The sequence below is a fragment of the Oryx dammah genome, unplaced genomic scaffold (genome assembly GCF_014754425.2).
Source record: "Oryx dammah isolate SB20612 unplaced genomic scaffold, SCBI_Odam_1.1 HiC_scaffold_18, whole genome shotgun sequence".
In the NCBI taxonomy this organism is placed as follows: Eukaryota; Metazoa; Chordata; class Mammalia; order Artiodactyla; family Bovidae; genus Oryx; species Oryx dammah.
In genome coordinates, this window is record NW_024070202.1 from 549,509 (window position 1) to 562,148 (window position 12,640).

Below are 12,640 nucleotides of genomic sequence, written 5' to 3' on the forward strand. Positions count from 1 at the left end.
TTCCCAGCACCACTTGTTGAATGTTGAGCTTTAAGCCAACTTTTTTGCTGTCCTCTTTCACTTTCATCAAGAGGCTTTTTAGCTCCTCTTCACTTTCTGCCATAAGGGTGGTGTCATCTGCATATCTGAGGTTATTGATATTTATCCTGGCAATCTTGATTCCAGCTTGTGTTTCTTCCAGTCCAGTGTTTCTCATGATGTACTCTGCATAGAAGTTAAATAAGCAGCGTGACAATATACAGCCTTGATGTACTCCTTTTCCTATTTGGAACCAGTCTGTTGTTCCATGTCCAGTTCTAACTGTTGCTTCCTGACCTGCATACAGATTTCTCAAGAGGCAGGTTAGGTGGTCTGGTATTTCCATCTCTTTCAGAATTTTCCACAGTTTATTGTGATCCACACAGTCAAAGGCTTTGGCATAGTCAATAAAGCAGAAATAGATGTTTTTCTGGAACTCTCTTGCTTTTTCCATGATCCAGCAGATGTTGGCAATTTGATCTCTGGTTCCTCTGCCTTTTCTAAAACCAGCTTGAACATCAGGGAGTTCATGGTTCACATATTGCTGAAGCCTGGCTTAGAGAATTTTGAGCATTACTTTACTAGCATTTGAGATGAGTGCACTTTTCAAAAAAAGAAAGAATTAAATTTTAAAATTTGTTTTTAATTGTAAAAGAAAGAATTCACCTCATTCTTCTGCAAAATGTTGAAAATGACAATCCCAGTGACTGCGCATATTAGTCTGGGAATTAGAAACCCAGATTAGAATCTTGCCTTTTTCCACCTGCAGCTTCTTGATCTGGGGTACATTTCTTGCAACCTTATATTCTTATCTCTTCTAATACCAAGTGAGAAGACTAATCCCCCTCACAGGCTGTTATGTGAATATAAATGTATCCAGCAAACCACTGAAGACACACAGAGGAACTTTACCTATTTTTATGACTATTTTTCCAGAAAACATTAGGAAGAATTGACTTTTTTGGCAATAATATAGAAAACAAAAATTAACCATACATTAAACTGAGGAACAGTCATCTCCAATTTTAAAGAAGCCAAAGAGACCCATGTTATGCATAGCAGTTACTCCAAAGAAGAGTTCTACATATTCATGTTTGGACTAAACAAGTCATGGTTTGTATCAATTAATAATCATGTTGATGTATTTTTGTGTGTGAGGTTTATTTAAATTTTGTTTCCAATGTCATGATTAGTCTTAATTATTAAAAAATGTATATGATGACAAAATAAATGTAGGTTAGAGAATTGGGTCTTACAAATTTCTTAATCTTGATGAGATTCAATTTTTTCATCTGTCAAATTAAATTAATGACATAATTATTGCTATTTTGTGCTATGCTTATTTCTCCTATGTGGATGGAATGATACTGTTCACATAGATTTATCGCAGATCATTTCTCTACATGGATGACTCCTTGCATGCAGCTCTGTGCTTGAAAGCTGACTGGTCCATTCATAATGTATGTATTTATTTGTGCATCATTTGCAAACACCTTTTATTATTTTTTTAGCAGTTCACTAATATCACATGTTTGCTGCTGCTGCTGCTGCTAAGTCGCTTCAGTCATGTCCTCTGATTATTTGTGACTTCATGTACTAACAGTCCAGAAGTGTATTTGTTGGAAAGAAACCATCCTTTTTTTTTTTTTTTCCTAACTCCTCCCCAACTCCCCCATCATTCTCTCCAGAAATAATGAACTGCAGTTAATGGCTGGATGTGCATTTTTCTAGAGGGTTTGTATGCATAAGTGTATTTTTTGAAACGGCAGTAGGTCACAAGGTACAGCTGATTTAAGTGTTACTGAATAGTGTGGGCACCTTTGTGTGTGTGTGTGTGTGTGTTTCTGCCTCATCCTTTTCCTGTTGTCTGGTCTAACTGTCTGTGTTCATCACTTTAATAGCTGCCTCCTATTCTGTAAGTCATTAAATCCAGTCCTCATGATGGGACATTTGCTGATCTTGTAAATAGCTCTACAGCCAGCATCTTTGCACACAGCTGTTTGTCCCTTTATCTGCTTCCTCAGGATAAACTACTAGAAATGGGGTTGTTAGAGCAAAGTTAGGTCGTTATGCGGAGGGCCCAGGAAGCTTTGCCAGCCTGAAACTCTCATTGGCAATGCTGAGAACCCATTTCCTCCCAGCTGTCCTCAGTGGTCACTGCTCAGATGGGCCTGCTCACCAGTATTAACAGCCACACATCTTAGGCTGAGGCTCTAAGCTTAAATTCGCACTGATCTCTGTTTACTTGGCATGTCCACTTTTTTTTTCTATCACTGTGCAGTATGAGGTAGTGTGGGTTTGATCACTGGGTCAGGGTGATCACCTGGAGAAGGAAATGGCAAGCCACTCCAGCATTCTTGCCTGGAAAGTCCCATGAAGAGAAGAGCTTGTTGGGTTACAGCCTATGGGGTAACAAAGGGTCAGACATGACTGTGGTGACTTAGCATGCACACAACCATGCCATTCATATAGTAATCTATTGTTAAAAGTATATCTATAAATTATTGGATTATGGAAATTTATAGGAAAGATGTTAATTTTGTTACAGTCACTCCTGTATCTTTTCATTACTTTCCCATACCAATGCTTTGCTGCAATTTGTCAGCTCATATATAGTCTGATTCTTGTATTCCTTTCTGTCTTTCATCCTCCTATCATACAAATCACACAAATATCTTTACTAGATTTATATGCAGGATTCTCTGTTTCTCAAATTTCTTTTCATCCTTATACTCACATTCTCAATTACCTTACACGGTTTCCCATTTCCTAAGAGTAGCGAGAAAATCCATTAGCCATTCATAACTTTTACATCCATTTTCAATCTCTTGGACTTAGCTACTTCTACGTGCTCACTCAGTTGTGTCTAACTCTTTATGACCCCATGGACTATAGACCATCGGGCTTCTCTGTTCATGGGATTTTCCAGGCAAGAAATGGAGGGGTTGTCATTCACTTTTCCAGGGAATCTTCCTAACTCAGGGATCGAAGCTGCGTCTCCTTTTTTCTTGCCTTTTCTGGCAAATTCTTTCTCACTGAACCACCTGGGAAGATTTGCTACTACTATGCACAAGACCTTTTGGTTCACATTAGGCTCTGGGTCATCTCAAGTGATTAAATGTGCACAGATGGTCTACTGCTGTGTGTGCATAGGGTTCCTCATGTCTCCAACTATAAACATATTCTAGGAGAGGATTTGAGTTAACTTCAAGAGATCAGAAATATTTTCTTCCTTTATCAAAAGAAAAAAATACTCTTCATAATTCAGAATTCAATAGAATTTGGCATTTATTACATGGAAAGTATAAATTCAAGATTGAGCTAATATAATTGTTTTTTCAGGTAATGTAATTAACCATGATATACATGGAGAATATGAACAACGTAACAGAGTTTGTCCCACTGGGACTCACACAGAATCCAAAGATACAGAAAGTCATATTTGCTGTTTTTCTGGTCATCTACATTGTCTCTGTGGTAAGGAATGTGCTCACCTTGGTCACCATCACAGTCAGCCCATTACTGGCGTCCCCAATGTACTTTTCCCTGGCTCATCTCTCTTTTATTGATGTTTGTTACTCCTCTGTCAATAACCCGAAATTGATTGTAGATTCCTTCCATGAAACAAAAACCATCCCTTTCAATGGATGCATGACTCAGATCTTTGGGGAGCATTTATTTGCAGGTGCTGATGTCATTCTCATGACTGCAATGGCCTATGACCGCTATGTGGCCATCTGCAAGCCATTGCACTACACCACCGTCATGAACTGGCAGTTGTGTTGGCTGCGAATTGGAGTGATATGGGTGGGAAGCTTTCTTCATGCAACCATACAGATCCTCTTCATCTTCCACTTACCCTTCTGTGGCTCTAATGTCATAGATCACTTTATGTGTGATCTGAACCCTTTGCTCGAACTTACCTGCTCTGAAACCCACACTCTAGGGCTCTTCATTGCTACCAACAGTGGTTTCCTCTGTCTGTTAAACTTCCTCCTCTTGTTGGGCTCCTATGGGGTCATTGTGTGCTCCCTAAGGACACACAGTTTGGAAGAGAGGTGCAAGGCCCACTCCACGTGTGTTTCCCACATCTCAGCTGTCATCATATTCCTTGTGCCCTGAATTTTTGTGTACCTGATACCAGCAACTACTTTTCCAATTGATAAAGCAGTTACTGTGTTTTATACCATGATAACTCCCATGTTAAATCCCTTAATCTATACCCAGTATAGAAATGCCCAGAAGAAAAATGCTATTAGGAATTTGTGTAATAGAAAAGTGGTTTCAGGTGATAGATCGATAAAGTTTACAAGAAGCCCAGCATTGATTCTACTAATGGAAATGTCAAAAGGACATTTCTGATGCTTTCAGCAAAGAACACCTATGAGATAAAAGGAAAATAAATAGCCAGTACACATCATAGATTCTGCAGGGGGGAGAAGAAATGGGTACAAGAAAAGTCAGGAAAAACTTAGCAGGAGACTGCTTTTGCATGTTTGGAGCATTCTACCAGGTTGGGGCTTAGTTTTTCTAGTTTCATCAGTGTATGTGGATTAATAAACTCATTCTAATAAAATAAAATAAAAAAATAAAAAAATCCACTCATATTTAGCAGTAATATCTGTAATAATCCAATGAAGTCGACATTGCTACTTACCCTCATTTTACAGGTGGGAAAGCAAGCAGAAAGGGGAAATTTCCAAAACAGAAATATGGGAGATTATTTAGCTATATTTAGCTGATCTCTCAGACTATGTTCTCAGCTTCTGAGCGATGCTGCCAGGCAATGATAACAGAAAGGACACGTAACTACATTATTACTTCCATTTTTTGAGACAAGCACTGTGTTGAAACACACATGATGCCATCCAACCATCTCATCCTCTGTCGTCCCCTTCTCCTCTCACCTTCAATCTCTCCCAGCAGATACTGAATAAATCAGTGTAAATATAAGAGAAGATGAAAAACTCACATAAAATATACAGCAAAATGTAGCATTGAACACTAGGATTTACATTCAATATTACAGCTGGGGCAAGTAAGAAAGACTCTAATAATTTTATAATAAATCCAGGAAATATATGAGGGAATGGATAAAAGTAGAAAAGTCATTAAATTTGATCAAGCCTGATTTACTGATATGGGCTCAGTAAACAGTGGTGGTAGTTTAGTCCCTAAATTGTGTCCAACTATTTGTGACCCATGAACTGTAGACAAATAGGCTCCTCTGTCTATGGGATTTCCCAGGCAAGAATACTGGAGTGGGTTGCCATTTCCTTCTTCAGGGGATCTTCTCCTCTCAGGGATGGAACACAGGTCTTCTGCACTGCAGTCGATCTCCTCAATTGCAAGCAGATTCTTTGCTGACTTAGCCACCAGGGAAGCATCCACTAAGCAGAGATACTGCATTTAATGTAGCAATTGGAGGAGGTAAGAAAGGCTTTAATAGGATTTTTGTGGTGTCTAAGATATGAATCAAATGGTAACCCATTGTGAGCAGCTTCAGTTCAGTTCAGTCACTCAGTTGTGTCTGACTCTTTGCGACCCCATGAATTGCAGCACACCAGGCCACCCTGTCCATCACCAACTCCCGGGGTCTACCCAAACCCATGTCCATTTAGTCAGTGATGACATCCAACAATTTCATCCTCAGTCATCCCCTTCTCCTCCTGCCTTCAATCTTTCCCAACTTCAGGGTCTTTTCCAATGAGTCAGTTCTTTGCATCAGGTGGCCAAAGTATTGGAGTTTCAGTTTCAACATCAGTCCTTCCAATGAACACCCAGGACTGATCCCCTTTAGGATGGACTGGTTGTATCTTCTTGCAGTTCAAGGGACTCTCAAGAGTCTTCTCCAACACCACAGTCCAAAAGCATCAATTCTTCGGTGCTCAGCTTTCTTCACAGTCCAACTCTCACCTCCATACATGACCACTGGGAAAACCATAGCCTTGACTAGACGGACCTTTGTTGGCAAAGTAATGTCTCTGCTTTTCAATATGCTATCTAGGTCATAACTTTCCTTCCAAGGAGTAAGCATCTTTTATTTTTTTTTAATTTTTATTTTTACTTTATTTTACTTTACAATACTGTATTGGTTTTGCCATACATTGACATGAATCCACCATGGGTGTACATGCGTTCCCAAACATGAAACCCCCTCCCACCTCATGGCTGCAATCACCATCCACAGTGATTTTGGAGCCCCCAAAAATAAAGTCTGACACTGTTTCCACTGTTTCCCCATCTATTTCCCATGAAGTGATGGGACCAGATGCCATGATCTTCGTTTTCTGAATGTTGAGCTTTAAGCTAATTTTTCACTCTCCTCTTTCACTTTCATCAAGAGGCTCTTTAGTTCCTCTTCACTTTGTGCCATAAGGGTGGTGTCATCTGCATATTTGAGGTTATTGATATTTCTCCTGGCCATCTTGATTCTAGCTTGTGCTTCTTCCAGCCCAGCATTCATCATGATGTTCTCTGCATAGAAGTTAAATAAGCAGGGTGACAATATACAGCCTTGATGTACTCCTTTTCCTATTTAGAACCAGTCTGTTGTTCCATGTCCAGTTCTAACTGTTGCTTCCTGACCTGCATATGCGTTTTTCAAGAGGCAGGTTAGGTGGTCTGGTATTCCCATCTCTTTCAGAATTTTCCACAGTTTATTGTGATCCACACAGTCAAAGGTTTGGCATAGTCAATAAAGCAGAAATAGAAGTTTTTCTGGAACTCTCTTGCTTTTTCCATGATCCAGAGGATGTTGGCAATTTGATCTCTGCTTTATCTGCCTTTTCTAAAACCAACTTAAACATCTGGAAGTTCATGGTTCACTTATTGTTGAAGCCTGGCTTGGAGAATTTTGAGCATTACTTTACTAGTGTGTGAGATGAGTGCAATTGTGCGGTAGTTTGAGCAATCTTTGGCATTGCCTTTCTTTGGGATTGGAATGAAAACTGACCTTTTCCAGTCCTGTGGCCACTGCTGAGTTTTCCAGCATCATCTTTCAGGAATTCCATCACCTCCACTAGCTTTGTTCATAGGGATGCTTTCTAAGTCCCACTTGACTTCACATTCCAGGATGTCTGGCTCTAGGTGAGTGATCACACTATTGTGATTATCTTGGTCGTGAAGATCTTTTTTGTACAGTTCTGTGTATTCTTGCCACCTCTTCTTAATATCTTCTGCTTCTGTTAGGTCCATACCATTTCTGTCCTTTATTGAGCCCATCTTTGCATGAAATATTCCCTTGGTATCTCTAATTTTCTTAAAGAGACCTCTAGTCTTTCCCATTCTGTTATTTTCCTCTATTTCTTTGCATTGATCATTGAGGAAGGCTTTCTTATCTCTTCTTGCTATTCTTTGGAACTCTGCATTCAGATGCTTATATCTTTCCTTTTCTCCTTTGCTTTTTGCCTCTCTTCTTTTCACAGCTATTTGTAAGTCCTCCCCAGACAGCCATTTTGCTTTTTTGCCTTTCTTTTCCATGGGGATGGTCTTGATCCTTGTCTTCTGTACAATGTCATGAACCTCAGTCCATAGTTCATCAGGTACTCTATCTATCAGATCTATTCCCTTAAATCTATTTCTCACTTCCACTGTATAATCATAAGGGATTTGATTTAGGTCATACCTGAATGGTCTAGTGGTTTTCCCTACTTTTTTCAATTTAAGTCTGAATTTGGCAATATGGAGCTCATGATCTCAGCCACAGTCAGCTCCCGGTCTTGTTTTTGCTGACTCTATAGAGCTTCTCTTTCTTTGGCTTAGAAATACTCAAACTGTTTTGGTTTAATATAGAGGAAGAGATTAACAGGAATAAACTGTAACATAAGCAAATTCGTTATGGAAGATCTCAGTCTCCCTGGGAAGGTACAGAGCACAAAGCTTTCATCACAACTGTGAGAGATAAATTTGAAGGGGGGAGTTTGGCATCCCTGAGAAGCTCTTTTCTATATGCCAGCCCTCTGGTTTCTGGTTTGCAAATTCGGATGTGTTACTATTCCTGGGGAATAGTAGCCAAGTATTGGCACTCATCCCCAAAGGCAAGGTGGGCTTAATTACATATAATGGGCAGTAGAGTGTAGTGCTATTGTTAATATCTTAATGGTACTGCCCCATTCGGCTGCTGTTTTGATGAAGCATGCACCAGATGGTGACCTGATGTACTGTGTTCATTGCTTGTACACAAACAACTTGTGTAATTAAACATTACTTGTACTTAAACAACTTATGTACTTAAAACACAGTGAAATACATGTGTTTTAATGGGAACATCATGAAAACATCATCTTAGAAGGGGGAAAAACCTGAAGAGCAGATAAAAATCAACAACAGTAAGGGTTGGGGATATTCTGTTTTCCTCCTCTGATCTGGCCAGTCAAGGGGGAAACAGGTTGTTTTCCACTTCTCTCATGCATAAACTCTTCAAATGCCTTTGAGAACAAAGAACTTTGCAAAATATAAAATGGTGGGCTCCTGGACTCATGATGAGATCCCCTCCACGCATGGGTGTATGGATGGTGGTCTCTCGGGAACTCAGGTGTGCTGACCACTGGACTTAACAGCTGCTAAGAGCCAAATGAAGGTGCTTTACACCTGACTGTTGAGATTAATTTACTATGTGCTATTTCAAATTCACTTCTTTCCTTTCACTTTGATCCTTGAATGGTACCAGTTTAAATACTTAATAAACTGGTGTTTACTATCAACCTGTGGACTACATCTTGAATTCTTTAAAAGAACTTCTAAAGCAAAGCAAAAGATAGAGTCAAAATGACAATCAGAATAATCAGCAGAAGAGGACTTAAAGTGTTGTCTAGCTGCTCATGGTGTTCCTACAGTAAAATAGAGACACTTACTCAGTTCTCAGTTGAACTGTGTCAGCAGAAAATTCTAGATTACATAAACAGATATCTGGCTCAAATCATTAAAAGAGAAATTCATGTCATCAAAATCAATTCCCAGACTTGAGCCAGTTTACAGATTCAGAATGCTATGAACAAAATAGGGGATTCAGTACCCTTGAAGAAGGACTTTGGTACCTTGCTAAAATTTTATAATGTATCTTTCCTTCAGATTTGGACCTCCGACCTTTTATCAGGTTAACTATGCACTGTGGAGATGGCATCAACGTGATGTGACATGATGGACGTGAGTTTGAGTGAACTCTGGGAGTTGGTGATGGACATTGAGGCCTGGCGTGGTGCAATTCATGGGGTCGCAAAGGGTTGGACACGACTGTGCGACTAAACTGAATGCACTGTGGAAAAGTAAATAATCAGGTCTTTCAGAACACTGGCTTTGACCTGACACTTATTCCAAGAGATCCAAAGCAATACTATAGTCCCTCAATCAGAATAAGAGTATATGGAGGTCTGGCAATCAATGGGATTTTAGCTCAGGTCTATTTACAGTGGGTCCAGTGATCATGGAACCCATGCTGTAGTTATTTCCTCAGCTCCAGAATGCATAATTGGAATGGATATTCTTAGCAACTGACAGAATTGTTTGGCTGACTTGTGAAGTAAGAGACATTATGTCAGGAAAAGCCAAGTGTAAGACACTGTTACCGTCCTACCTAGGAAAACAGTAAATCAAAGCTGAATCACATCTCTGCAGGATTGCAGAGATTATTGCCAATGTCACACCTTGAAAGATACAAGTGTGGTGATTCCCATAATATACACATTCAACTCTCTCATTTTGCCTGTTGCCGAAGACATATGGATCTTGGAGAGTGAATGGATAATTTAAGGTTAACCAACTTCTGTATCAGATGTAGTTTCATCCCAAAAGTAAATTATCAGAACTGCTGGTAGCTAGTATATAGCTCGGAAAAGGCAATGGAACCCCACTCCAGTACTCTCGCCTGGAATATTCCATGGACGAAGGAACCTGGTAGGCTGCAGTCCATGACGTTGCTAAGAGTCGGACACTACTGAGCGACTTCACTTTCACTTTTCACTTTCATGCATTGGAAAAGGAATGGCAACCCACTCCAGTGTTCTTGCCTGGAGAATCCCAGGAATGGCAGGGCCTGGTGGGCGGCCGTCTATGGGGTCACACAGAGTTGGACATGACCGAAGCGACTTAGCAGCAGCAGCAGCAGGAGCTCAACTGGTTTTGATCCCTGGATTGGAAAGATCTCTTGGAGAAGGGCATGGCAACCCACATCAGTATTCCTTCTTGGAGAATTTCAAGAAGAGAGCCTGGAGGGCTACAGCCCTTGGGTTCTCCAAGAGTAGGACATGACTGAGAAAACGACATTGTAACTATCTCTTTTCATCTCAACACTTTACTCTAAATACAGAAAATAATAAAACCCACACATGTTAATTTCATGATTTTTTACTTTATTATTGATATGATAAACATCTAAAATTTTGATAATTTTATCAAATTACCCTTGGGTTTTTACACTGTCCATGTACTCTCATGACCTTAATTATAAATCCCTTTTATATAAATATGCTTATTTAAGTGCTTTTTTTTTCTCTCTCAAACTGTAGTTTGGTATATCTTTGCAAACTATTCCTCACTAAGCTTTTCTTTTCTTTTTTTTTTTTTTAAAGAATTTAAAGCTTGAAGGAGGGATTTTTGGAAGAAACACCTTAACTGAAAGGTATGTGAAAATTTGGACTCAATATTCTTCTTTCACTCCCAAAGCCCTTGGTATCTAAATATGTATTTGGGTGATGGTGGTATGTGTGTGGGCTGGATGCAAGAAGAGAAGGAGAGAGAGAGCAGGGAGGGACAAAGAAACGGACAAGGCATAGTCTTTTTTTTTTTTTTTTCTGGTTTAAAGGAAGACTGGAAGAATAAGGTCTGGACTGAAGATCTTTTTCCATGAGTCTGTATTTTCCTTGAGTCTGTATTAAGTAGTGCAGCATTGATTCAAATATTAAGGGTTGCTGAGGCTGAAACCAAGAGTTGCATTTTCTACAGTTTTGGTTTCTAGGTTTTCTATAATTTCTATTATACTTCTAATTTCTTTAAATTTGTTTATATTATGTGATCCGAGTCTTCCACATAAACATAGACTAGGTTTCTCAATTTATAAACAAAGAAGTACTTTGCTAAGCTCTCCATTTGTACACAGAGCAAACTTAAACCAACACCTATGTTTCTTCCTTAAACTTCTGTAAGTCTAATAAAAGTTCTTCAATCAATCTTCCTGTGGCAGAATAGAATCTAAAGATAAAGCCATTAACTGATATAGGTGCTGGTGTCTAATTTCTTATAGAACCATTGGTTTTCCTGTGAATATTTGTTGGAGTCCTGTCCCTTGTAGTTGAAAAGTTAGAATCATAAGCTCATTTTATTGGATATATTTTGTATGAATTTCACGTTCTGTTCTTGCTGTAACACAAATAGATCCAGCAGTATTAATTTCATTTACCAGTTGAAGAAGGCTCAAAGATGATGAACTGTTTAATGCTCAATAAAAATCAAACAGGACATGTGAGCCTGTATCATTAGATGATGGGTCTATCTAACATGTCACATTGTTCCTCAATGATGCCATTAAACAACAACTCATTGCAATTAACAATATTTGATGCAAACAATGATTTTACTGTGGAGAATATTTGGTTTTGGGTAAAAGGTGATTTTTTTCAACATATTCACTCTGCTCTCCTTGATTTACTACATCCAAAAGGAGGCACTGTTCTAAAGTGTTTAACTATATTTAGTTAATATATTTAGTTAGTTTAGTCATTCTTTGTATTGAGTTCACCCAATGTAAAAAACAAACAAACAAACAAAAAAAAAACATAAACAAAAGCTACTAGCTCTAAGGAGTATCAACAGAAACCTCTGAAACATATATTTATTGAAATTAAGGTTAAAATGAATTTTTACATAATGATTACCTTTCTTCCTATATTCAGATGGTTCACATTGTGGTTAACTTCTCTGTTTCCAGAATTTCTATGTTCTGAATCTTTATTACACATGACTATAATGAGAGTCAATGAAAATATTTTCAACTAACAGGTATGGTCTGCTATGATTAAAAGCATTTTCAAAAATAATATTTAGTTCCATTGAATGTATAGAATGTTCATCAGAAATTGGGACTTTGTATGTGAAATACATGCACATGGATAAGTGGAGAGATTTTCTGAAACACATAAATAGCCATTACATAGATGGCTAAAGGCTTGGATGGAGAATGACTTTATATTTTTTACAGAGATGGACAAAAGCTGAAATTTCCATGGTAAGTGAATGTTGTTGCATAGTTCCCAAGAGCATGAACTCTGGTATCAGAGTCAGGTTCATCTTAGTTTGATTGCAAGTTAATCTCTTAATGATTTGGGGCAAATTACTGAAACCTCTTATTTTTATTTTACAAATATAAAATGAACATCAGAATACCACCTCTTGGTTGGGTTGTTATGTTCCAGACATAATTATTATTTTATAAAATATTGTTCAAAATATGCTGCTCTTAATATAAAATGATAGATTGCTTATAGTATATTTTCTGTGACCTACATCTTTGCTCAATGTACAAGAAAATAATCCAAAACTTTAAATACACAATTAAAGATGTATTATGTTCTCTATTGTTTCAGATGAATTGAATTTCTGCTGTGTGTCCTGAACTCTACTCAACCTC

The 12,640-nt window shown here is 38.4% G+C and overlaps 1 protein-coding gene across 1 annotated transcript; it reads left to right on the plus strand.

The window, feature by feature from the left end:
• Positions 1-3,375: 3,375 nt before the first annotated feature.
• LOC120878247 (olfactory receptor 4C46-like) lies at positions 3,376-4,380 on the plus strand. The gene is given in 1 exon segment (XM_040260936.1): positions 3,376-4,380. A coding segment is annotated over 1 exon segment (1,005 nt).
• The last annotated feature ends 8,260 nt before the right edge of the window (positions 4,381-12,640 follow it).